The 22,787-nt window shown below is 46.4% G+C and overlaps 1 protein-coding gene across 1 annotated transcript; it reads right to left on the bottom strand.

Moving 5' to 3' along the window:
* Positions 1-1,883: 1,883 nt before the first annotated feature.
* LOC119185970 (putative RNA-directed DNA polymerase from transposon BS) lies at positions 1,884-7,398 on the bottom strand. The gene has a single exon (XM_037434771.2). The coding sequence runs from the start codon at positions 5,829-5,831 to the stop codon at positions 2,013-2,015; it is 3,819 nt and encodes a 1,272-aa protein (XP_037290668.2). The 5' UTR covers positions 5,832-7,398; the 3' UTR covers positions 1,884-2,012.
* Positions 7,399-22,787: the final 15,389 nt, after the last annotated feature.

The following is a 22,787-nucleotide window of genomic DNA, read 5'->3' as shown; positions in this document are numbered from 1 at the left end:
TTTAATCTGCGCCTTAAATTTTGTGGTGACGCTGCTCCCACAGAACACATAAACCTTTGTTGATTTGATTGATTGATTTGTGGGGTTTAACGTCCCAAAACCACCATTTGATTATGAGAGACGCCGTAGTGGAGGGCTCCGGAAATTTTGACCACCTGGGGTTCTTTAACCTGCGCCCAAATCTTAGCACACGGACCTACAATATTTCCGCCTCCATCGGAAATGCAGCCGCCGCAGCCGGGATTCGATACCGCGAGCTGCGGGTCAGCAGCCGAGTACCTTAGCCACTAGACCACCGCGGCGGGACACATAAGCCTTTGTCGAAAGTAGCTCTGCGCCCCACCGTGGTGGTCTAGTGGCTGAGGTACTCGGCTGCTGACCCGCAGCTCGCGGGATCGAATCCCGGCTGCGGCGGCTGCATTTTCGATGGAGGCCGAAATGCTGTAGGCCCATGTGCTCAGATTTGGGTGCACCTTAAAGAACCCCTGGTGGTCGAAATCACCGGAGCCCTCCACTACGGCGTCTCTCATAATCATATATGGTGGTTTTGGGACGTTAAACCCCACATATCAATCATTTGAAAGTAGCTCTCCCAATTCCTGCTGCGCAAAGTCGCGCAAAATCCACGAATACCGCAGTGACCATCACGATGCGCTGCGTTTACTCTCGTAGCTAACAGGTGGCGCATTGATTTCTAATCCTTCGCGAATACGTCCACGAACATGTTCATGCTAACGATACGAAATTTTGCGGCAGGTATGACTGAATAACTCTAACTTGCACCTGCCACATTTCAAGTAAGCGCACTGGACTGCAACAGAGGCTCCCTGCACATTGAACTACGTCGAGCCTATCAGAGCAAATAGGATCGTTTTTCGGTATAAAAATAGCGCGTCATTTTGTTAGAATATCCCGGCGCTTGAGACACTCGAATATTGCTACGCGACTGACGTAGGCGGGTGTTGGTGGCTTGGTGGATGGGCGCATAAGGGATGTCAGAAATCGAAGTAATGAATTTTGAAAAGGGTGGAAGAGGGGCGGGTTCACAACCCCTGGGACCCTTACATTTCTTAGTTGTATATTTACATTTGCACATACACACACACACACAAAAGCACAAAGTTTAACCAGACCCTCTTTCACTCCTTCCATGTACAAAATATGTCTAGCTAAGCCCCTGTGAATGGCATATAGCTGTCTCATTTTACAGTGCGACTCTACCGTGTCACTTGTTACGAAAAAAACCTTACGGAAGCACAATACTGTCCCATATAAAGTAGCCCTGCGAAAATATTACAACTCTATCACTTCGCAGTCATCATCATTTCTTGGCAAAAAAAAAAAAAGGACTGCCTGCCTTGTTTTAAAGGAAAAAAATAGTTTTCATAGAAAATCCATGAAGCTACCCGTGTACGGTGCTTTGCGTGTCAACTCAGGAACTCCCTGAGATGACAATAATTTACCGGGCTTTCATCTGCACTTGGCACATGTCAAACGGAGTTGCATATGCGGAAACGTTGCAAAACTTGTCATAAAATGAAGAGATTAGTTCGAAGAACGCCACTTGTCTTTAGCTTAGTAAACACAGAAACCATCTAGCGCATCTCTCTATAGGAGATTATCGGTGACGTTAATGCGATTAGCGACCTACCTCATCGTGAATCGATGTCCGTTTTGTAATATATTATGCTATTGTTTACGAAAGGCCGCATATGCGCTGCGACACATGTCCACTGAACTACTTTGGAAGCAACGGGGTTTATTGAAGGGTTCAAAAGATGACAGTAATCACGTTTACGATAAGCACAGCGTCACCAAGGTGGCCGCCCTTCGCTGATTAAATCAGAAAGCTGGGACAGAAGGGGAAACATAAGCGCCGACAATGAATGAATGAAACCATGTTTATTCCACTTTGTTCGCGCCGAAGGCGCTGCGGTGGACAGTCAGGGCACTATAGCAGGGGGGGGGGGGTAGAGCTGCCTCCGTTTTATTACCGGACGTCATGGAGGCAGCTAAGTGGGGGCCGCTTGAATGGCTTGAATCTTGTGGCTGTCGCGGAGCCGGTCGCCAACCGGTGGCGCGGCCGGGTCCTGGAGGAACATGATGAGTGCTCGCCAGAACTCGATGGCGCGATCAGGGGGCGAAGGCTCCGGGCAGGCCCATGTCCGGAGAGAAGAAGGCCAGGGTCCCCGTTTTATGGTGGCCAGGGCACGGAGCCTAGGCGGGTTGTACACAGGGCACTCCCAGCACAAATGGTTGAGATCAGCCCGGCAGTTGCACGTGGAGCAGAGACCTGTCACGGGTGGTGGCGTGTCACCCCTGTGGAAACGGTTCAGCAAGAAAGGGGTAAGGAGTGTTCCTGCCTGAATTCTCCGAAGCAGGACAGACTCTCTCCGTGTGAATACCTTCGAAGGAAGCAATGGTATCGAGAGTGGATTACCCACTGCTGTGAGGTAGGCGGCGCGACGTTGTTTGGTAATGTGCTTATCTGCTATCGGATCTGCTAGCTCGGGTGGGGTAGCCAGAAAAGTGGAAGGAGTATCGGAAGCTCTGGCTAGCGCGGTGAGGAGATGAGCGCGCGCTAATCTGTGAGCCTTCTCGTTTCCGGGGATACCGCAATGCCCGGGGACCCAGTGGATGGTAACGTCATGACCACATTCGCGGAGCAGGCGCGTCTGGTGTCGGATCTTCTGGAGTACAGGATCTGTGTAAAGAACATTAGCGCATGCCCGATGGGCAGCCTGGGAATCAGTGTACACACGATGGTGAACAGGGTCAGTTTGAGGTGTCATTTCGAGGGCCCACTCCAAATAGTCTAAGATGCCCACTAGCTCTGCTCGAGTGCTATACATCGCATCTGCTGAAGCATGATAACGTCGGCTCTGATTTCTGTTTGTCTGGTCGTACCACGCAGTGGCATAACAAGTGTTACTGGTACCGTCTGCAGGAAGTGCAGCGTCAGTGTATACGACGCGTTCAGTCATGGGGAGTGAACTCGTGGCCCTAGCATGTCTCTTGGCGTAGTTAAGGCGCCGTGCTCGCTGATTAGGGTCCATATTCAACGGAAGTGGCTTGCCGTCGGTGAGTACCGTGATTTCCCAAGGCGGCGTTTTGTTAGGCAGCATGGGCAGTGTGTTGATGTCATACCCGAGAAGCATAAGCGTGTATCGCCCGGCATTTGTTGCGCGAAGCCTCGTTTCCTGTGTGTGGATGTGCATGTCGATGAGCTCGGTCAGATTATTGAGCTTGCTGCAGCTCTTGAGCGCATCCAGGCGTGTGTACCTTGGTAGTCCGGTAACCATGCGTTTGGCCTCGTTAAGCAGCCGGTCGAGTTTGATTATCTGCGTACGGTTGACCGGATGATACGGCAGTCCATACATGATACGTGAGACGAGAAAAGCTTGAACAAACTGCCGCATTTCGCGTTCGTTTACTCCACGAGTGCGATTAGAGATTCTGCGTAAAGCATGAAGGATTTGTTTGCTAGTCTTCGTAACGCGTTGGAACCAAGTGCTCGCTGTGCAATTCTCGTCTAAGTGCATTCCTAATATTCGGATAGTGGATTTCCTCATTATAGGTTGATTGCCAATGTGAAGTTTAAAACACTTCTTTTCTTCCTGCTTGGCAAACGTGGTTCGGCCACCATGAATGACGACAAACTCTGTTTTGTCTGGAGCGGTGTGTAAACCTGCTTCCATTGCGTAGTCGTGAATAATGTTGAGGGCTCGTTGTAAGACATCCTCCTGCTCACCGACGGATCCTTGATGCGTCCACACGGTTACATCATCTGCATACACCGCGTGTTTCAGGCCCGATACGTTCGCAAGGCGTCTTGGTAGCTGGTACATGGCTATGTTAAAGAGGGTGGGTGAAATCACCGAGCCCTGGGGAACACCTACGTGGTTGGTTCGTACGGTACTGGCGTCTTGGCCGATTTCGACTTGGTAGCTTCGCCCTTCGAGGAAGCCCGCTATGAAGTTATACATTTTCCCTTTAATCCCAAGGGCACGTGCTTTCGTCATGATGGTACTGTGTGGTACGCCATCGAATGCTTTGCGTATGTCCACTGCTACAACAGCCCGTGGGTGCACCGAGTTAGAGTCGAGGACGTCTTCTTTTAGGCGAAGGAGTACATCTTGAGTTGATAGGCCCGCGCGGAATCCGTACATTGTAGGGGCCAAAAGGTCGCGATCTTCAAGGTACCACATCAAGCGTGTGTTAACCATGCTCTCCATGACTTTACAGACACACGAGGTTAAAGAGATCGGGCGGAGGTTGGATAAGGTATGGGGTGGTTTACCAGGCTTCGGTATGGGCTTGACTACCGAAAACTTCCATGTGGAGGGCAGTATTCCGGTATCCCAGACTGTATTAAACTCTTTGAGGAGAGCGTGTTTGTACTCAAGAGGCATATTGCGTAAATGAGCAACGCATACTCCATCGGCTCCTGGAGCACTACGTGTGTTAGCATGTTGCAAGGCATACTCCAGCTCGAGCATGGTGAAAGGGCTATTAAATGGCTCAGTGTCTTCAGAGCTTGCATCCTTCCGGTACGTATTGGCTGTGGGGCGAGATGTCTGCGGGAAAAACACTTCAGCAGCTTGTTCGGCGAGCTCCTGTGTGCTGATGCCCTCCCGGAGGGCCACACGAGCCGCGCCATTGTAGGTCTTGCGTTGGCCGAGGAGAGAGCGCAGGATGGTCCAGACCTTTGACGTGTGGGTCTGCCCATTCATGGTTTCACAAATTGCCATCCAGCGGTCTGACGCTAACGTGGTCGTATATGTCTCAATGGAACGCTGTATTTTGCGCAACCGTGCTTTGTGATGCGCAGCGTGGCGAGACCGCCTGTACTGGGCCAGAATACGTAGCCTTCTATTCCACAGAGTGAGAAGATGCCTATCAGGTTCTGGGTGGTCAAAAGGAACCCGTAGGTTCTTGGTGGCTTGCCGTTTCGCTGCGCATAGCTGAGAAAGCAGATGGTCAATATTCTTGGCTGGAGGCTGTTGCTGTAGTAAATCGCGATATTTGTCCCAGTGTGTGATGTGGCTTAGCCGTGTGCTGGCGCGTGACTTCGTCTTCGTAATGGCGTCACCTGTGCGAAATCGTATAAGTATGGGGAAGTGGTCGCTTCCCATGCAATCATCCAGCACCTCCCACTGAAATAGCTGTGGGCGGGTGCTCCAGGTAAGGTCTGGGGATGTGTCTGCTTGGTGAACTGTCTGTCCCAGCCTCGTGTGTGTTTGGGGCGTATTGAGAAGCGTCAGCCCGTACGCCGAGGCATCCTGCATGATGCGCCTGCCACGCGGGCTGCATTTGTTGTATCCCCAGGCGACATGCTGAGAGTTGAAGTCTCCGCACAACAATATGACATCTTGTGGATAAATCTTCCTGAAGTGCGGTATGAAGCTGAGATCAACCGGCGCCTTATTGGCTTTGTTCCTGGTGCTTTCAGGAACCACGTAAACGCAGAAGACAAGAATTGTACGCTGAGGTGAGACTTCCAGCCGGCAACCGACAACACTAAGAGTAGTGCTGCACCACGGTTGCGTATCTAGCTGCACGTGCGTAGTTCCTCGTCGCACGTATAATGCTGTCTTCGTGGATGAATCTTGTTCTTCAGTCGGGGCGTAGCCGTCATAGCCCATTATTTTCAGCACAGGGCCGTTGACTTCTTGAAGGGCAATGACCAATGGACTGGTATCGTCTGTCTTGCTGGAGAGCCAAGTGGTCATTTCAGCCCTCTTGCGACGAAGCGAACGGCAATTCCACTGCAGGACAGTTGTCCATGGCGATGATTTTGATAAGCTAGCCATGGTAAGGCTTTGTTGCATGAGGAGCGATAGAGTTTGACGGTACCAGAGGTGTACGCATCACAAGTGCTCCTGCGGTTGTCGTCGAAGTTGTGCCAAGAGGGAGCATGCCGGAAAGCATGATGCGCTCCATGGTGGTCTGGACGCATTTTTCAATGGCCCGAGTGATAAGCTGTTCAACTCTTTCATGAATGGATTTCTCTATTTGAGCCATACGGTGTTCTAGTCGCCGCTCGAGTTCTTGGAAAGTCGTTGGGGCGGGAGGACGTGAATGGTCACTGGTAAGCGGAAGCCCCGTTGACTGAGCTACGCCCCTTCGAGGATGCTTCGTCCCTCCACCCGAGGCGGGCTGCGGCGCACAGGACCCCAGTGTTGAGTTTGATGGATGTGGTATACCATTACTAGAAGCAGTTAGCGGCACGTTCGCTGGTCGAACTACATCCGCGAAGGTGGTGCCCCCGGCGCCTTCTGACTGTGCAGCAGGTGGTGCTGGCGGCCCGGTGTAAAAACCCTGGCGTGTTGGTTTGAGCATGGGTCTTTGTAGGCCTTGTGTCGCGGAAGGGCGGCGCTGTTGCTCCTGCGTATTCACTTGCTTGCGTTGCCTTTTGGCAGCCGGCTTGCGTTTTTGTTCAATTTTCTTCTTTACTTCTCGTCTTTTTGGACAGTTCGTGGCTGTGGCCAGGTGAGACCCACCACAGCTGCGGCACTTTTGTTCTGTGTTCGGGCATTGCGTACCCTCTTCGTGTTGCCGCAGACCGCATGTCGAGCATCTAGCTGCCGAAATATTGGGGCATTGCTCCTTGCGATGCCCTATCTTGTGGCATATGTCACAAACGGTCACTCGTGCACGATACGGAAAAACACGGATCGTAAATGACCGCAGGCCAACCTTATAGGGTAAGCTGTTACCTTCAAATGTGACCATGGCAGTGCCTTTGTCACCAAGTGGGCGTGCCTGCAGGATTTTGCACTTGCGGCAATGTAATGAGTTCATTAGTTCCTCAGAGGTCATGTCTCCAGCATTGCGAATGATGCCTCTGATTTGATCGCGATTAACCGCTTCATATGCTTGAAAAGGTACTTCCTTTCCTCCGATTGGCAGAGACGCTATCGCGAGAAGGGCGTTGCACACCTCCGGTTCAGCCGCGTCGACTGCGAGCTGGTTGCTATAGCCTAAATAGCGAACCCGGAACTCTGGAAGTGGGTCTTCCTCAGGGATGTTGAGATGAGCCGAAATGCGGCGAGTTATTACTCTATCTAGTCGTATGAATTGCTCATCCATGATGCGGCATGGTTGCTTAGGCCGAAGAATGACGGTGTGCTGATAAGCGCGCGGGGCACCTGAGCTCGGCGTCACCGCGACCGCCGCATGGTTCTGCTGCTTTCGGCGATAGCTGACTGGTATCCAACCATCCTCTTCGTTTTGGTAACTAGCGGAAGCAAGGAGCGTGTGACGTGCACTTCTCATGTGGGAGTGATCCCTGGGTATGCTAGTGTGCTGTCGTTCGGGCGTCGGTATGAGCGAGCCTCGCGCACGTTTCTCTCCGTTCGGTGCGGTAGAAATTATGCGAGCTTGATGAAAAGTATTTTCAGACTTGCCTTCAATGCTATTCTGTTCCTCGAGCTCCCGGAGTGGGGCGAATGGGTTGGTGTCCGGCAGGAGCAGCACCCGTGAAGGCATGGTATCGGCAGCCGAATTGTTCGTTGAAGTCGGCGATGTCACCGAGGCAGTCAGGTCGTCTGAAGTCTGTAGGTCCATATCCTCAGGCAGCGGCACGTCGGCTGGGAGCACGCAGGACTCTGGAGAGGCCATGAAAGCTCGAAACCCGGCGGGTGATACTAGCGGCAATGGCCGCCGGCAGCTAGCCGGGCGGCGGTGCCGCCGACGAGCTCAGAAGGCAGCCTCCCAGTATCAGCTGCAGCCGGTAGATAACGAGCGAGCAAGCAGCTAGCGCAGCAACAGCTGCGGCGATGGCTTGACAGCGAAGCGCCGGCCAAGTGTCGATATCGTCGGAGCGCGCTCGAAACACGTCCGTTCACATCGGACGCTCCCGAAGCAATCCAGTCCGAGGGAGCATGCCGCGGCGAGCTGAAAAGCCAAGCTAAGCGCCGACACAAACGACTCTGTTGCGCACTCACCCCAAGTTAGAGCGAAAAGAAAACACTAACCTCCGAAATCACAAACGCTCCTCGACTCGACTTTCACCCTTCACTTGACAGAGTTGAGCCTTGCGCCACAGCTCGGCTCACAATGACGCTGCGCTGCTCAAGAATCGCAGCAGATTATCGCTAATCCGCAGTGACTTTCCCTGCCTAGAGATGGCACTCCCGTCGGCTTTCTCAAGTGAAGGTTAAGCGTTGAGTAAAGGGACGTTCTAGAATACGGGGGTTAGATTCTTGGAAGTTGAGCACAAGAAGTAGTTTATTTGCCACAAAAAAAGAGAGGCGTCGAGAAATGGCAACACAAAAGGGGCGTGGCTGTGTAGCTCCCGAAGCACGCCGGAGATTTCGTTAAGATATCGGAAGGCATGTGGCCGCGCATGCGCCGTGCGCTTCGGCATACGAATTGGTGCGCGCACGCGACAAAACTTCAACGCTACCACCGGCATGAACGCCCGCTACAACTCGGCGCAGTTTCGAGATTAGTTTACATACATGTAACAAGCATGGATTGCACGATGTAATCGAATATTGCTAGTCACATCGAGAGGAGAAGTGATGCTACCGATACGAGCTGATACTTCAGGTCCCGACATTTTTGCACGACAGACGAAGAATTTCGTTTCTTTTAGGACGCAACAGCACTTATAATAATCAATGCAAGCGCATATTCTAGGGTGGAAATGCGAATGTTTTTATTATATAATAATAGTATTAGTTTTATTACTAATATCACTTATATTAATACTATTTATATATAATTTATCATTACAAAAATATCATTGTTTTTGTTACTGTTATTTATTTAAACACACTGTCGATTCGTGAAGGATTATAATAGGTGGACAGTCTAGGACGGTGAGTTAATATTCAATATAACAAAAAAAAACACACAGAAAAAAGCACCAACAACTAGTAATGCAAAGACAACATACAACGACGTTTTAAAACTATAAATATACTAGAAATTCACCTAAATTAATAGGAAAAAAAGAGAAAAACTTATCACTATATTACATTTGCGAGGCTCTCTAGTCGTCTTCAACTAGCTTTCAGAAAGTGGCTAAGGATGTGCGACTGGTAATGAAGGGAGAGAGGTTACTCCATTCTCTGATCGCAAACGGGAAGAACGAGAATTTGCAAGCATCTGTGTGAAATCTGTAAGAGGCAAGGGTACGAGAGTGTATGTGGTGAATAGTTCTAGCTGCGGATAGGCTTAAGTGGGGGAACTTTTATCCGTTTAGATTACTGCGTAAGAGTTGGTACTTTCACTCTAGGCGTGCCAATATTGCCAAATTTCTTATGGTTAGTGCTCAAGCCTTTTTAAGCGATTCTCTCAGTGAATCTGATCAGTTAATTTTGTTGAAAGTGATCACATTAAGCACGCTTCGTTGGATACCTTCGAGCTTGCTGGTAATGTTTTTGTGTGCGGAAACGACGCTTTGCCTCCGTTCTCCAGAATACTACAGATAAGTGTATTGGAGGGCAGTAGCTTTGTGTCTGGTCGGGCTTTCTGTAGTTGCCTTTTTATAATTAACAATATTGTCAGTGCGGGTAACATGATGTCATGAATATGAGCGTCTTATTGTAGATTATGTGGCAAAATGGCCACTTGGTGCTTTTGTTCGGCGACTTTAGAAAGGGTGGATAAATTACGATGCCTTTAAATTCAAACGCAGACTTTTTCTTAGTCATGAATATGAGCATGGACTTTTGTATTTATGTGCATTTACTAATTACATATTTACGCATACATAGGCAGGCCACACTACGCAGTGGTAAAAAGAAAATTTTATATGCTAGTGGGGGCACATAAGAACAGAGGTTCATTTAGATACACAAAAAGTTTAAAAGAGTAGGAAAATGCGAGTCACACGACGTTACATAATCATCGCGTTAGTTAGAAAAATATAAATTCGTACAATCTTCTATTCGTAGCTGTTTACTTACCACAGTTGATTGAAAGTTGTCAGCCCCCACCCCCCACCCCCTTTTCTCCAAATAAAAATAAGCTAAACGAAAAGACAAAAACAACATGCAGGTCAAACAAAGCATATCAGGCATCAAAATTGATACGTTGCAATTACACTAAAAGTTCCAAATTAGCGAGTATAAAGCCCCCGAGAGATAGCTGAGATAGCGAAGACCATCTAATTACTGAAGTACAGTTGTGCAGAGTGCACGCCCTCTAATTATTTATAATATTATTATACAGAGTTTACATATCAAAACCACGACATGATTCTGAAACACGCCGTAGCGAACGGCTGCAGAAATCTAGACCAACTGGTGTTTTTTACCTACCACTCACTGACATCAAGCAATACACAGGCCTCTACCGTTTTGCCTTCATGGAAATGATGCGACTGCTGTGGCCAGGTCCAAAGCCATGGCCTTGCCTCTGACCAGATGAAACTAAAAAAGAGGCACTTATATTTTCACTTCCGAAAATCTGTCTTTCTCTCAAGATTTATGTATTTGTTTATTTACCGGACAGCGCAGTCTTTGAATAGAACCCATGATGTCAAGGGTGACTGAATCACAAGCACTTGCACAAGTAAAAAAAAAACAAAAAATTCTCAGTCAATATAAGCAGTTAACGCAATGTATGGAGATAAGTAATTATTATACTCAAAGTCACATGCTTATATGACGCAATTCGTATTAACCAAGATTTAAACTCACATTTCAATAGAAATTCCTAACCCACTGAGTATGACTACGAGTACGTTGTTGCCTCGTAATTACTTTTACTGCCTGTGCTGAACAGTAGACGAAGCCGCGGAAAGATGTATGGCGGAAGGAGTATAGATAATATTTGAAAAAAAAAAGAGAAAGAAATAGTGCCGGAAACACAGAAAACGAAACCTCTCAAACTTACCGAGTGTGGCGTTCTTTTGATACTCGATTTCTAAACGCATATACACGTATATAAATGGTGTGTTTTTTACGGCCAATTAGCTCGTGTTTATTAGGCTGTCTCCTGAAAAAAGGAGATAAGATATACTGCATCCCGGATTGCATCTTTTCTGGCGCCTCATCGGGTTGTGCTTTGAATGCAAATTTATGTCTCGTGAACGACCAAGCCAACAACATTTCATTCATGATAAAGCAGCAGACACTCAACACAACACAGCGGTAATTTAATAAGGGCTATCTATACTGTGAAACTTCTCTCATACATAACTAAAGAAACAGGCAAAGGTCGCTTAATTGCATAGTGCAATGAAGGGGCAGCCTGCGTAATTAGCGACACTTGTTTCGCTAATCAGCCTCAATTAAACGTGCCGGCTCGGCAACACCATGACAACGAGGACAAGGTCGATGAATAAGGCAGCGAGGGAAGGCACAAATTGTCGAAGAACCGGGGCGTGAAAAATACCATCCGTATGGTCCCCGACAGAGGAGATAGCGGTGCTAGCGAGACTGCTGCGGTTGCCGACAGAAACGCAATTAATTGTCACGCTGGCTAATTGCTCGCACCGCTGACGCAGCGATAGCCAGCAATGCGTCAAAGCCGGTCACCCCTGCGTGGAAAAGCGAAGAAGGGTGACAGATCAAGAGGATAAGAACAAAATAATGATAAAAAGAAGATAACCGAATGGGGCTTGCTGGAAGTGAAGATGCAGCGAATAGAAAGCAAGCGCACAGAGAAAAATCAAATATGACGAACGGGGAGCTGCGGATAAAGAACGTCGTGAAAACCAGGTTACCACAGCAATAAAAAATGAAAAAATAAACCAACAGGCTCATTGCCTGATGCTAACAGAAAACAGGTAAAATGCTGTGCTAGGCAATAAATTACTTTAAAACTTCACTCTATTGAATTGTTACTTCCTGTTACTTTATTTCGTTGGTTTTTCAATTTAAATTGTTGTTTTTGCTAATTCTTTCAGACAACTAAGTCTCGTATACCAGTGCTAAAAGAAAGGTTGGTTTTGTGCGCCCTAGCACCCCTATGCACACACTCGGAGCAGGAATAAACATAAACAAGAATACAAACTATTACTACATACAGACTGAATTTTTACACAGAGGGAGCAAGTGTATACGTGTATGCCGTCCCTTCCGAGTCTAATTTTGAAATTAAGATGATTATTCTCTACCGCTTTTCTGTCTAAAGACTGTGACCAAAATGTCAAGTCGCAATAATGTAATAGCGGTGATGAGCTTTTTTCGCATAAATTCCGGTGTCGGCATCGGTGATGGCGTCGTTGGTTGGGAGCGAAAAACCTTCGCATTTTCCGTGACCGAAAAATCGTGACAGATATATATGAATAACTTCTAGAAGTAATCGTATATGAGTGAAAATCAAAATCAGGCTGTCTGCGTGATAAGCAGGTGTTCCACAATACAGACGTGCAATTCCTTTAAACTGCTTTGAACAAAAAAAAAAAACACTATCTGCAAACTGTGCATTAGAAAGAGTCGCCTTCACGCATCATATATTGCGTGGAAGAAGCACAGAATCACCCCAGGTGTCCAAAGATGTGAATCGAGCAAAAAGTTGATGTTTTAAGGAACCACCCATTAAAAAGCACTTCGACTTATTTAATCTTGATCAGCAGCCCGACCATCAACATAGAGAATAGCTGTGTATATTCTCGTGTCGCCCTTCGGACGCGTCGTGGGTCGTTCACTGCTTTGCGAAAAAGAATACTTATAGCGCGATGAGCAATTATTAGGCATTCAATAACACTTTGAAACGGCCAATGTAACGCGCATGGTCATTCGTTTCTTAACGTCATGGCTGAGGTATGAACCAAGAACCGAAGCAGCCAAGCAGTTCAGAGGGCGATGGGAATGAGTCCCGATTACGCTATCACGATCTGCTATCGAAGCCGAAGCTCAAACGTGCTCTGTTTTTTTTTTTTGCATACGCATTGAAGTAACGTCATTTTACATCTAATTGACCTTCTGCGCTCTATCGTGAACACGTATTCGTATTGACACGTTGCATTATCTTATTTGAGCTTGCGCACAGTTGTGTTGTTTTCGCTGATGCACTTTAAAGGGAGAAAGGTTTGAACTGCGTTTGTATTTTGTTATTTCATTTTTTCTACTTGATACGGTTCCATTAGGGGCACATTCATCTCTTTTTTTTTTGTTCCATTCCGCAGTGTGTTACTGCGACATACTTTTGCCATCTGTAACTGTCATTCCAATGTCTTCGGTGTTCCTCACATACACGTTTAGTTCACCCACCCACAATGCTAAACAGTTGCTACAAGAAAATAAAATTCTCGACGTTGCCGGCCTTGTAAATTTCAATCTTGCCACTTTTCTTTTCAAAGTAATCAATAAACAAATATCGTTATCATCAATTCATTCAACATCTTTACTTAATACTAACTGAAGTCGTTTCGCACAGCATAACAAATTCATTTTGCCCAAAGGCGAACAGTCAGTTCACTTTGCGGCTATATCATTATCGAATACAACGCCATTTTTAATAAAAATTCAAAAACATAAACTTTGCCATGAATCGAAAAAATTTTGGTTATGCGACACTCACTCTCTATCTGACCGGAGAATGACCTCGGCATGTCATTCTGCTTTCAGTCTCTCGTTTTTTTAAATTTCATGTCATGCTATTTACACATATAGATATAAATATGTTTTACAACTTATATTTCCGACTGCATATAGTTGATGAGAGCATCCTCATTAGAATGTATTTGTATTTCATTTTTTAAACCTTATATTCTCCTAGTTTCACACTGTTGTTGCCAATCAAATACTTGTGTTTACATTTCATAGGAGGTCCCATTTGAGTGTATACTATGGGACCTCCGTCTGTATATTCTTTTTTTGTACATCTTATTACGAAATAATAAAGCTTGATTCGATTTGATTTCATACTAATATCCGGGGTTTATATGACTGAAAATCGGGATATGATTATGAGATGCCGTACGGGAGGGCTCCGGAAATTTCTACCATCTGCCTTTCTTTAAAGCACCCTCACATCCCACAGTGCACGGGCCTCTGCCATTTTCTCTTTATCGAAACGCGACTGTCACGGCCCGAATCGAACGCGTGACCTTGGGCGTCAGCCGCCGAGCAGCCCAGCCAGTGACCTTCCGAAGCGAGCATCGTCGTTTCTCATTGTAAGCTGCATATACGTCAGCAGCCCAGTGAGGCTCGTGGAACTTCTTCATACTTTGGAAACGAAGCATATAAAGAATAATGCGCTACGATATGTTCTTGCTGTTCTCTTATTTAAGCTCGTGTCAGTAACCTATTCGCGCCAACTGCGAACTATCTTGTCAATTCCACCGCCACAGAAAAAAAATTAAATACTGGCAGCTTGGCAGAAGTGGTGCGAAACCTGATGAAAGAGCACTGCTGGGTGGCCAGTCTTGTTTCTCATTACCGTTTTTTTGTTTTTTTCTATTTCTACCTACTTATTTCTCTTTCTTGTTTTTTTCTTATTTTTTGCCTCTCTATCATTGTTCCCTTCTGTTTCCTCTTTACCTCTCCCCCTTTTTCCTCCGCGTCCCCTTTCTGTCTCATTTTTCGCGTTTTCTTCTTTATTCCTATCTCTCTTTCTGTGTCATCTGTCTCTCTGTCTCCTTTGGTAACTACTTTCATTTCTCTGCTTCTTTTTTCTCTTGCGCTATTTCCATAGCTCTTTGCTTTTTTCAATGTAGTTTCAGTGCCTGTTCATTGAACTCTCAACGACTTCTTCTGTCTTCCTTTCCTTTGTATCACCATATGAGTTCCTTTCTCTCTTCCTCTTTCGCTCAGTTTGCTATTACTTTCTTTCCCGCTCTCTTTTTCACTTGTTTGTTTTTTGTTTGACACTCGCACCCCCTGTTCACCGTAGTGCGGCTCGGCAATTCTGATGGCGCACATCCACCTAAGAACGTTTGCGCTCTAGTGTAAGCAGAATGAAGATTGCGCGTATCGGTGCATGGTCATAGCTTTTCTCGATGGTGCATAAGATATCCACACCTCCGGCAGCTGTGATTTAAAAAAACATCAAATTTTTACTGATTTTTGTTGCGTACGCTCTACAACATGCACCCTTCCTCAATCTAAGCCAGTGTTGCCACGGGACATAGATGTATGGCAGCAGCTTTGTATTCAAACGATGTCAGTAGAAACCAGCAGATTTCATATTTTATTCTTTGCACTTGGTTTCTGCTTCGCAAACCCAGCCCGGATATTAGTAATCTACTGTAGAGCAAAATAGCTTTCGTGAAAAGAGAGAGAGAGAGAATTGTTTTATTGGGGAGCTGGAAAAGCTTTCGCGAAGTAGCAAAAGAAAGACTCCAAGATTACTGGTGTCCCGAAAGTGTCAACTTAGGTCCGTTTCGAAATGTTTCGTGATGACACTCAGCAGATTGACGCTTTTGTGTTTCAAGCGTGAAAGGTGGCCCGATGCGCCACCTTCTGAAGAAGGCGCGTGGATTGAGTGTTTGACAGCGTCATTTGCAAGTAAAGCCGGGCACAGAATTTCTCCAACGGTATCAACCAATGGGAAATGCATGGTGAGAAATGGGAAGCCCTAAGAAATCCTCTTCTTGCAAAGGTACACTGGATGTACCCCATAAAAAATCAGTGGGGTCAAGGAGGTTCTCCACATTTCAATCCGCTCTCTGGATGTGCACCCGCTATTCAGAGTGCTTTACATCACCAGTGATTCAATGTATTGTCCGTTAAATGTCTAAAATGCCGGAGCCTTCCAATTCATTCTCTCTCATATTCCTGTCGTGGTGTTGGGCCGTTAAACGGCAAGCTTAATAATTATTGTATACACATCACCGACTCTTGTACTATGCGTTTGCGCGCTATTTCTTTTGAATGTATATACCACTTAGCTAATGTCACCGTCGTGTGACAATGTTTTCTCATTGACTTTGGTGCTAATTATTTTCTCCCTTAACGTGCATTCACACCTGCACATTCCAGGAAGAGTGTCTCGGAGTCCTAAAAGCTTCTCAAAAAACACTGCCTGAATGCCACACCTGTGAGTTCTGTTAATTTTGTATACTAAAAAAGAGCAAAACAGGAGACGGAAAAAGCAGGGCCGTGTAGCACGAAAAAATAAATAAATTGTTCCGATATTCTAGCTGTGGTCGAAGGCTACTCGTTCTCAGACTACTTTCGCTCACACATGTGCTGTAAACTGGGGGACCCTTCAGCGTATCCTTCAAGAGTTGAACGCGATAGCGAAATCCAGCCGCTATAGAGCACGCTTCAACTGCTAACTGCATATTTATTAAAATGTTTTGTTACACAATCGCGCGCACAAGTACACACACACACACACACACACACACACACACACACTTACACACACACACACACACACACACACACACACACACACACACACACACACACAAACACACACACACACACACACACACACACACACACACACACACACACACACACACCCACACACACACACACACACACACAACGAGAAGAATTAACACGTGTTGTTGAAAAAAACACGATTTTCTTTCTGATATTTCAGGTTCAAGCATTTCGTTTGAAAAATACATTCTCTCACGCATTCCCAGATATTACATTGGCTTGTCGTTTGGGCGAGACTCGATGATGGTTTTCCCCTCCCGTCACCACATGGCACCACATTCGACTTTGTTTTTGCTGCAATTCTGTGTCCAGGCTCTTTGTTTGGCAAAATACACTCGCTTACGCATTCATGCAATATATTGCTTTGTCGTTTGAGCGAGCTGATGGCCTTCCCTCTTCCATGACCACATGGCACCACGTCAAATCAAACGCGACACTGTAAAAGTAGCAACTACTGTAATAATACCTGAAAAAATTCGTATATCTCAACTACAGTGTGAATCGATGATATGCGAAGCACGGATAAAAAAGGTATATATATGTCACTTTGAAATCAACCCAACGTTATGAGGTGGAGGTAAATAATGCCGTACATGACTTCCGTGCTATGATTATGATGTTAGGATGTCTCGCTTACCTTCATCATCTAATCACGTCACGTGATACCAAATTTAGTACATGTGGATCTCGTGAAACGTCCGCGAGCACGCTATTAGGCTGGTATGTTGTCATGTTCTTACATGACACGCCTGTCAGGATTATCATGTTTGCACCAGTCAATCATTTCGTCATCCATTGACGTCACGTAACACAAAATTTGGTATATGTGGAGCTAACAAAACGGCCGCGATCGCATCATGAAGGGCCCAATATACGGCAATGTAGCGTTGACGCGCGCCCGCGCTTGGTACAGCGACGCTAAATTAGCAAAACGCGAGCACTTCCAAAGGCGCGACCGGTGTGACCAGCGCCTGACGGCGCAGCCCGACGGCAACCGGCGCGAGATTCGCGCTGATGCGCTACCCAGATAACACTGTGTATCCCTCTTTGCGTGATGGAGGGACGCCGCACGTACTTAAACGGGCATGCGTCAAAGCAATGCAGCGCGGCGCGCGCTTGCGAGTATATGGCACGACCGGTGCCTGGCGTGGCAACGCCGGCGAGATCGCGCACCGCGTCACGTAGAAATGTATTGGCACCTTGACTGTGGCATGTAGTCTTGCTCTCACATGACACGCATCTCATGATTATCACGTTTGCACCAGTCACATACATTCGACATCCATTGACGTCGCGTAATACCAAATTTGGCATATGTGAAGCTAGCAAAACGGCCGCGAGCGCATCATGAGCGTGGCTTGTAGTCATGTTGTTACACGACACGCATAGCCTGATTATCAAGTTTGGATGTGTCATTCACCTATATCGTTCGTTCGCGTCCCATAATACCAAGTTTGGTACATGTGAAGCTAGCGAAACGGCCGCGAGCGCATCATGAGCGTGGCATGTAGTCATGTTGTTACACGACACGCATCTCATGATTATCATGTTTGCACCAGTCACATACCTTAGCCATTCATTCACGTACTGTAACACTGAATTTTCTATATGTGACGCTAGCGAAACGGCCACGAGTGCATCGTGAGCATGGCATGACACGCATGTCATATTTTCATATTAAGGTATGTAGCTTATGTTTGCCATGCAATCATGTCATACTATACCAGTTTTGCAACATGCCATGTGAACGAAACCACCGCAAGAGCGGCAGGACCATGAAGTTTAAGTCATAACATTTTTTATATATGTGCCATGATTTTCATGTTATGACTAGTCAGATGTATTCTTCATATAGTCATGTGATGCCATACCAAGTTTGGTATCAATACCATAATCGAAACAGCCAGGAGAGCTAAATGTCGTAGGCGGTCAGATAGATAGATAGATAGATAGATAGATAGATAGATAGATAGATAGATAGATAGATAGATAGATAGATAGATAGATAGATAGATAGATAAATAGATAGATAGATAGATAGATAGATAGATAGATAGATAGATAGATAGATAGATAGATACGCTCAAAGTCGCCGGAGCTCGCTAAGAAGTGCTTCGCATTTAAAACAAAAGAAAGTTAGTATATTCGAGCACCTTATCACTCAGTCAGCAGAAAAAAAACAAAAAAAAAACGGTAGAGCTACTGTTATTCAGCAGCCACCACCACACTCCTTCACGCAAGAAGAAAGATCAAACACAAGCTCTCCATAGTGAATTCGCGCTTCGGTGCGCATTCATTGTGAGAACCACAGATCTCTTCCCGCCTGCAGCTCCGGGTTCTTCAACTCTGCGCGCGGTGCCGATAGCCTGTTGCCTATTGTTATCCGTACGGCCAGCAGACACCTGGTCTTTGCGAGACAAAAAGGGGGCAAGGCTCTCATGAGCCACTGGCCATCTATTTGGTTCACGGTTCTTGCCGATGTGACGTATAGCCTCCGGCCTCAGAGATCCTTTTGACGAGCTGGCGGTCATCGTGTGAGTGGCGCGTAATAAAGACAGCCTGCCCTTGTGAACCAACACAAGTCGCACACCCCCCGTGCGACTTAGCCTTGTCTATGATTGAACAAGAGGCCTTCTACAGTCCTTATGTGCTGCTTTCGAAGCAGCACCCTTCGTACTTTTCCCGGAGGCGAAACCTTTCACCTCACTAGTTAAGTCTTGTTTGCAGCTTCCAGAACGAAAAGAAATGCCCACAAAGGGAGACCTTAAATTAATTAGGAACCTGGTCAGTCAGGCACAGACTTGTCGCTTGCCTAAGTGAGCTGTTTGCCTTTTTGTAGCTCAAAGACCATCGCCGTAGGCAAGCCCGTTCTGTCAGCCTCCCGCTAAAGTCCCTCTTCTTTCAAATATGGCTCCAGACTGAACTATTCAAAGTTGTCTGCGCTTCTTTTAATTCGCCGTCTTTGTTCCTTTTTCCTATTTTCCCTCCTTTCTTGTGCTCAAAAGTATCTGTGATTTTTTAGGTGTATTTGGCGCAAGGGCTTCTGATTCGTTCGTGGTTATGAATGGCGCAAAAATACGAGACTCCAAATGAAAAAAACACAAGCACAGGCACCGGGCCAGTTTAACTAATTTACTTTAGCGGCGGTCTCTTTGTTTACACTCGTCTTCTTGCAATCATCGTTAACTATGAACACATACCAACTCGCCGAACTGTCAGTGAATATCGATATTTCAAACTTCGAATGGCCTCGTGACATTTTCTACTTTCTTTCTGACTATTTTTCTTCTACAATAAATCTTCTTGTTACGCAAAGATAAAGCCACCAAGACTTCCCCTTCTTGAGAGTCAACTTTACGCCTCTGCCCCTTCGCTTATCTCATCTTGCTCACTCGCCGTTTTGCGGAATTGGATCTTCAACGAAGCATGGTATGGCAGTCCGAGTTTTATAGCATATTGAAAATGACGAGCGCACTGTATTTTAGCCGTTTGAAAAGCACGTTCATCTCCAGCCAACCTTCTATCCTGCTGTCTCCTGGAACGTCTCAATGGAAACATCGATGAAGATTTAATAAATAAAAAATCCGGCCGAATCTTCTCCCGGAGGGGAACTCGAGGCGGGAACTCGAGTGAATGCATCGCAGAATCTTGGGGGTACCACGTGAATGTTGCGTAATTGGGTGTAATGTAGAAATGCCTGATCGTTATTTTGTCTTTATTATTATCTATTGAAGAAAGGAGAAGCATTTGCATCAACGAGTGGTGAAACGCTCATGTTCGGTTGTGTCCCATAACTAGCTTAAGGTACTGTTGCTTCCGTATCATCTACTCGAGCCAAGCAAAGCTTCAGGCCAAGCGAAATCCGAGTAAAAACGTTCTTGACTGAATTCTGAACGTGCGCTCCGCCGCTTATATGCACACCGCCCGTTTTCGTGGAAGTAAGGAGGAGAGGTACGCACCTCCACTGCGCATGCTCGACTTCCTGAACACCCGGTGAGGTCTTATTGTTCAATGGCTCCCGGACTGACAGTTAAGCGAGTGTATTCCTAGCGCCGCACGAGACGCGAGCTTGCGCAGTGGTGGTGCGGATGGTAACGCCGACGCCGAAGCACCACATTCTGTGACTAGGAAATGTTCCTAATTTATAACAATCAAACAGAAATAGGGAAGAGTTGCTTCTTTGCTCTCGGCATTTAAGCTCCTCTGTCACTGTCTATCAACGATGCGCCTTCTCACCCACGAACAGGGGCGTCCTTTTCCATTCCACACAACAATGACTTACACTGTACCTACGCAGCCATCGGTTTTGCGATTGCGAATAGGTCACTGCCTTCCATCCAAAATCGCACCCGTATCTCGAGTCGAACTGCGGCTTTCTCTGTAGGTCAACTCTGGCGCAAACGTCTTGTTCTTTAAATAACTACTTATCATTCCTTTTTGCTTGCTTCTCAGGTTTTTAGAGTTTTCTTTTACACTTCGTGAAATTCGCGATTCACTTGAGACACCGGGAGGCAGTGTCAGGTGATTTCATCCTGAGTTGGCTAGTCTGGTGCAGCGCTGTGAACTATAGTACAGACGTAGCATGGTGACGCTAAATGGGTCCGCTTCAAAACATCACAAGTTCACGAAAGAAAAGAAAAAGCGTAAACTAAGGAACTTGCTTATTCGGTGCCTTTTTGTGCTTCAGCGTAAGCAAGGTACCCTTCGTTTAAGCAAAAACTTGAGAAGGGTCATTGTTTCTATATATGTTTGTTGGCATTGTGAGACAAGACAGGTAAAAATACTAATATATTTATAGGAGGACTAGCAGGCTAAACAACATTCCCATGCAGTTGCTGTTTAACTAGTGCCAGAGACGGTGGACAAACAGAAGAAAAGACAGACAACAAAAACAAAAGACAGAGACAAGAAAAAAGAGAAAAAGGCAGGAAACTGTGCTCAAGGTCCGCCTCTAAGCTAGTGCGGGAGAAGGGTGGGCACGCGTTCAACGCCTTTCGAGCTGAGAACATTCTTAACCAGTCTTCCCCTATTCTTAGAAATGATGACTGCCAATTGTGTGTAAAAAATTTCAAAGCTCCCTTCCGGGTGCATTGAGAAGGGGGAGCCAAGAATGGGTAGATTCACACATAAAGCCGATCATCGAACTTGAGTGGCAGTACGAGCTGTCGTCTCATGGAGACGTGTTCTTTTGTCACATCATGAAGTATTCAAATAAACAGAAATGGTTAGACTACCTCAATACCGTGGCAGTCAGCTGACGATAAGAGACACACAGTTAATCCTTATTAAGTCTAAACATACAGGTAATGTCTCGTATCTGTGGTTCTCAGACATTTATATTGCTAATGTGGAATGCGAGACGTTTCACATGCAACCGTGCAGCTTTTGATTATGCGCTGATTTATAAAATCACATCAAAAAGAGACAGACGGACAGAGGTTAACCGGACGTTAGCTTAAGTCTGTTCATCTTCTTTGTTGTTATTCTATGAATAAGCGCGTAAAGTAAAACTTTGACAGAAGCCAACTAGCCCGAATGAGCGACTCACCTCCCTTTTATCATACTGAACTCGTCCGTGCGACGCCATTTGCAGACACCAAGACATCACGTCTCCTTAATTAACGATGAAGCGGGCACACTTCATCGTCTTTCTGGGGCCACCTTTTCGCTAGCAGGGGGGAAACTCCATGTCTAAATTACGCCTGAGGCAATTTTCACACTTTACAGTAACAGCAAAGCAGCGGCACCCATCCTCCTAAATTGAGGCTTGGTGTGTGCTCTGGGTGATATCACTGCCGCCACACAGCGGCAGCTCTATCACCTACGTACCTAAATATTTCAACGTACTCCAGTAAATAACTGGCATACGGACAGCAAAGACCTTTTATATATTTAGTCGGTAGCAAAGTTTTTGCAGCGTTACCGTCTAAGAAATAGAAGAGGTGATGGGCAGAGGTTACATTACTGCTCTTTCTTCTATTACCGTCCACTCAGTCTCTGTGCCATCGGTGCATATTCCATCAACGGCGGACGATACTGGCGCTGCTGCAGCTAACTGCGAAGAGAGAGACGAAAATTGCGAATGCAGGAAGAGGAGAGGGAGGCTAGAGTTCGAAGAAAGAAAAAAAAAAACGTGGTGGTGGGGGGGCAGGTTGTCGAAAAATCTGCGAAGTGAGCAGCAGCTAGGCACGCCACACACGCGAGCAACAGAATGAGAAATGGCGGAACAGACAGCACTGTCCATCTTCATCCCAGCAGTCCCAAAAGCGGGCGGCGGTGGCCCCTTTTCCCAATTGTATCAGCCGCGCCAAAGTTGCCGCATTTTGATTTCTCATAGCTTCCAGGCCACTTTCGATTCTGTCTGGCTGCGCTTCAGAAACGACAGCCAACTTTCGCTTCATTTTTTTTCAGGCGCCATATTTTTTCATTTACTTTAGTTTGTTCGCAGCAAAACGGATGGGTGCGCGGTAAGTGGCTATTTCTCAA

This window comes from Rhipicephalus microplus, chromosome 6, assembly GCF_043290135.1.
Source record: "Rhipicephalus microplus isolate Deutch F79 chromosome 6, USDA_Rmic, whole genome shotgun sequence".
Taxonomy (NCBI): Eukaryota; Metazoa; Arthropoda; class Arachnida; order Ixodida; family Ixodidae; genus Rhipicephalus; species Rhipicephalus microplus.
The sequence above is the reverse complement of the archived record's forward strand: the minus strand, read 5'-3'. Positions and strand labels throughout refer to the sequence as shown.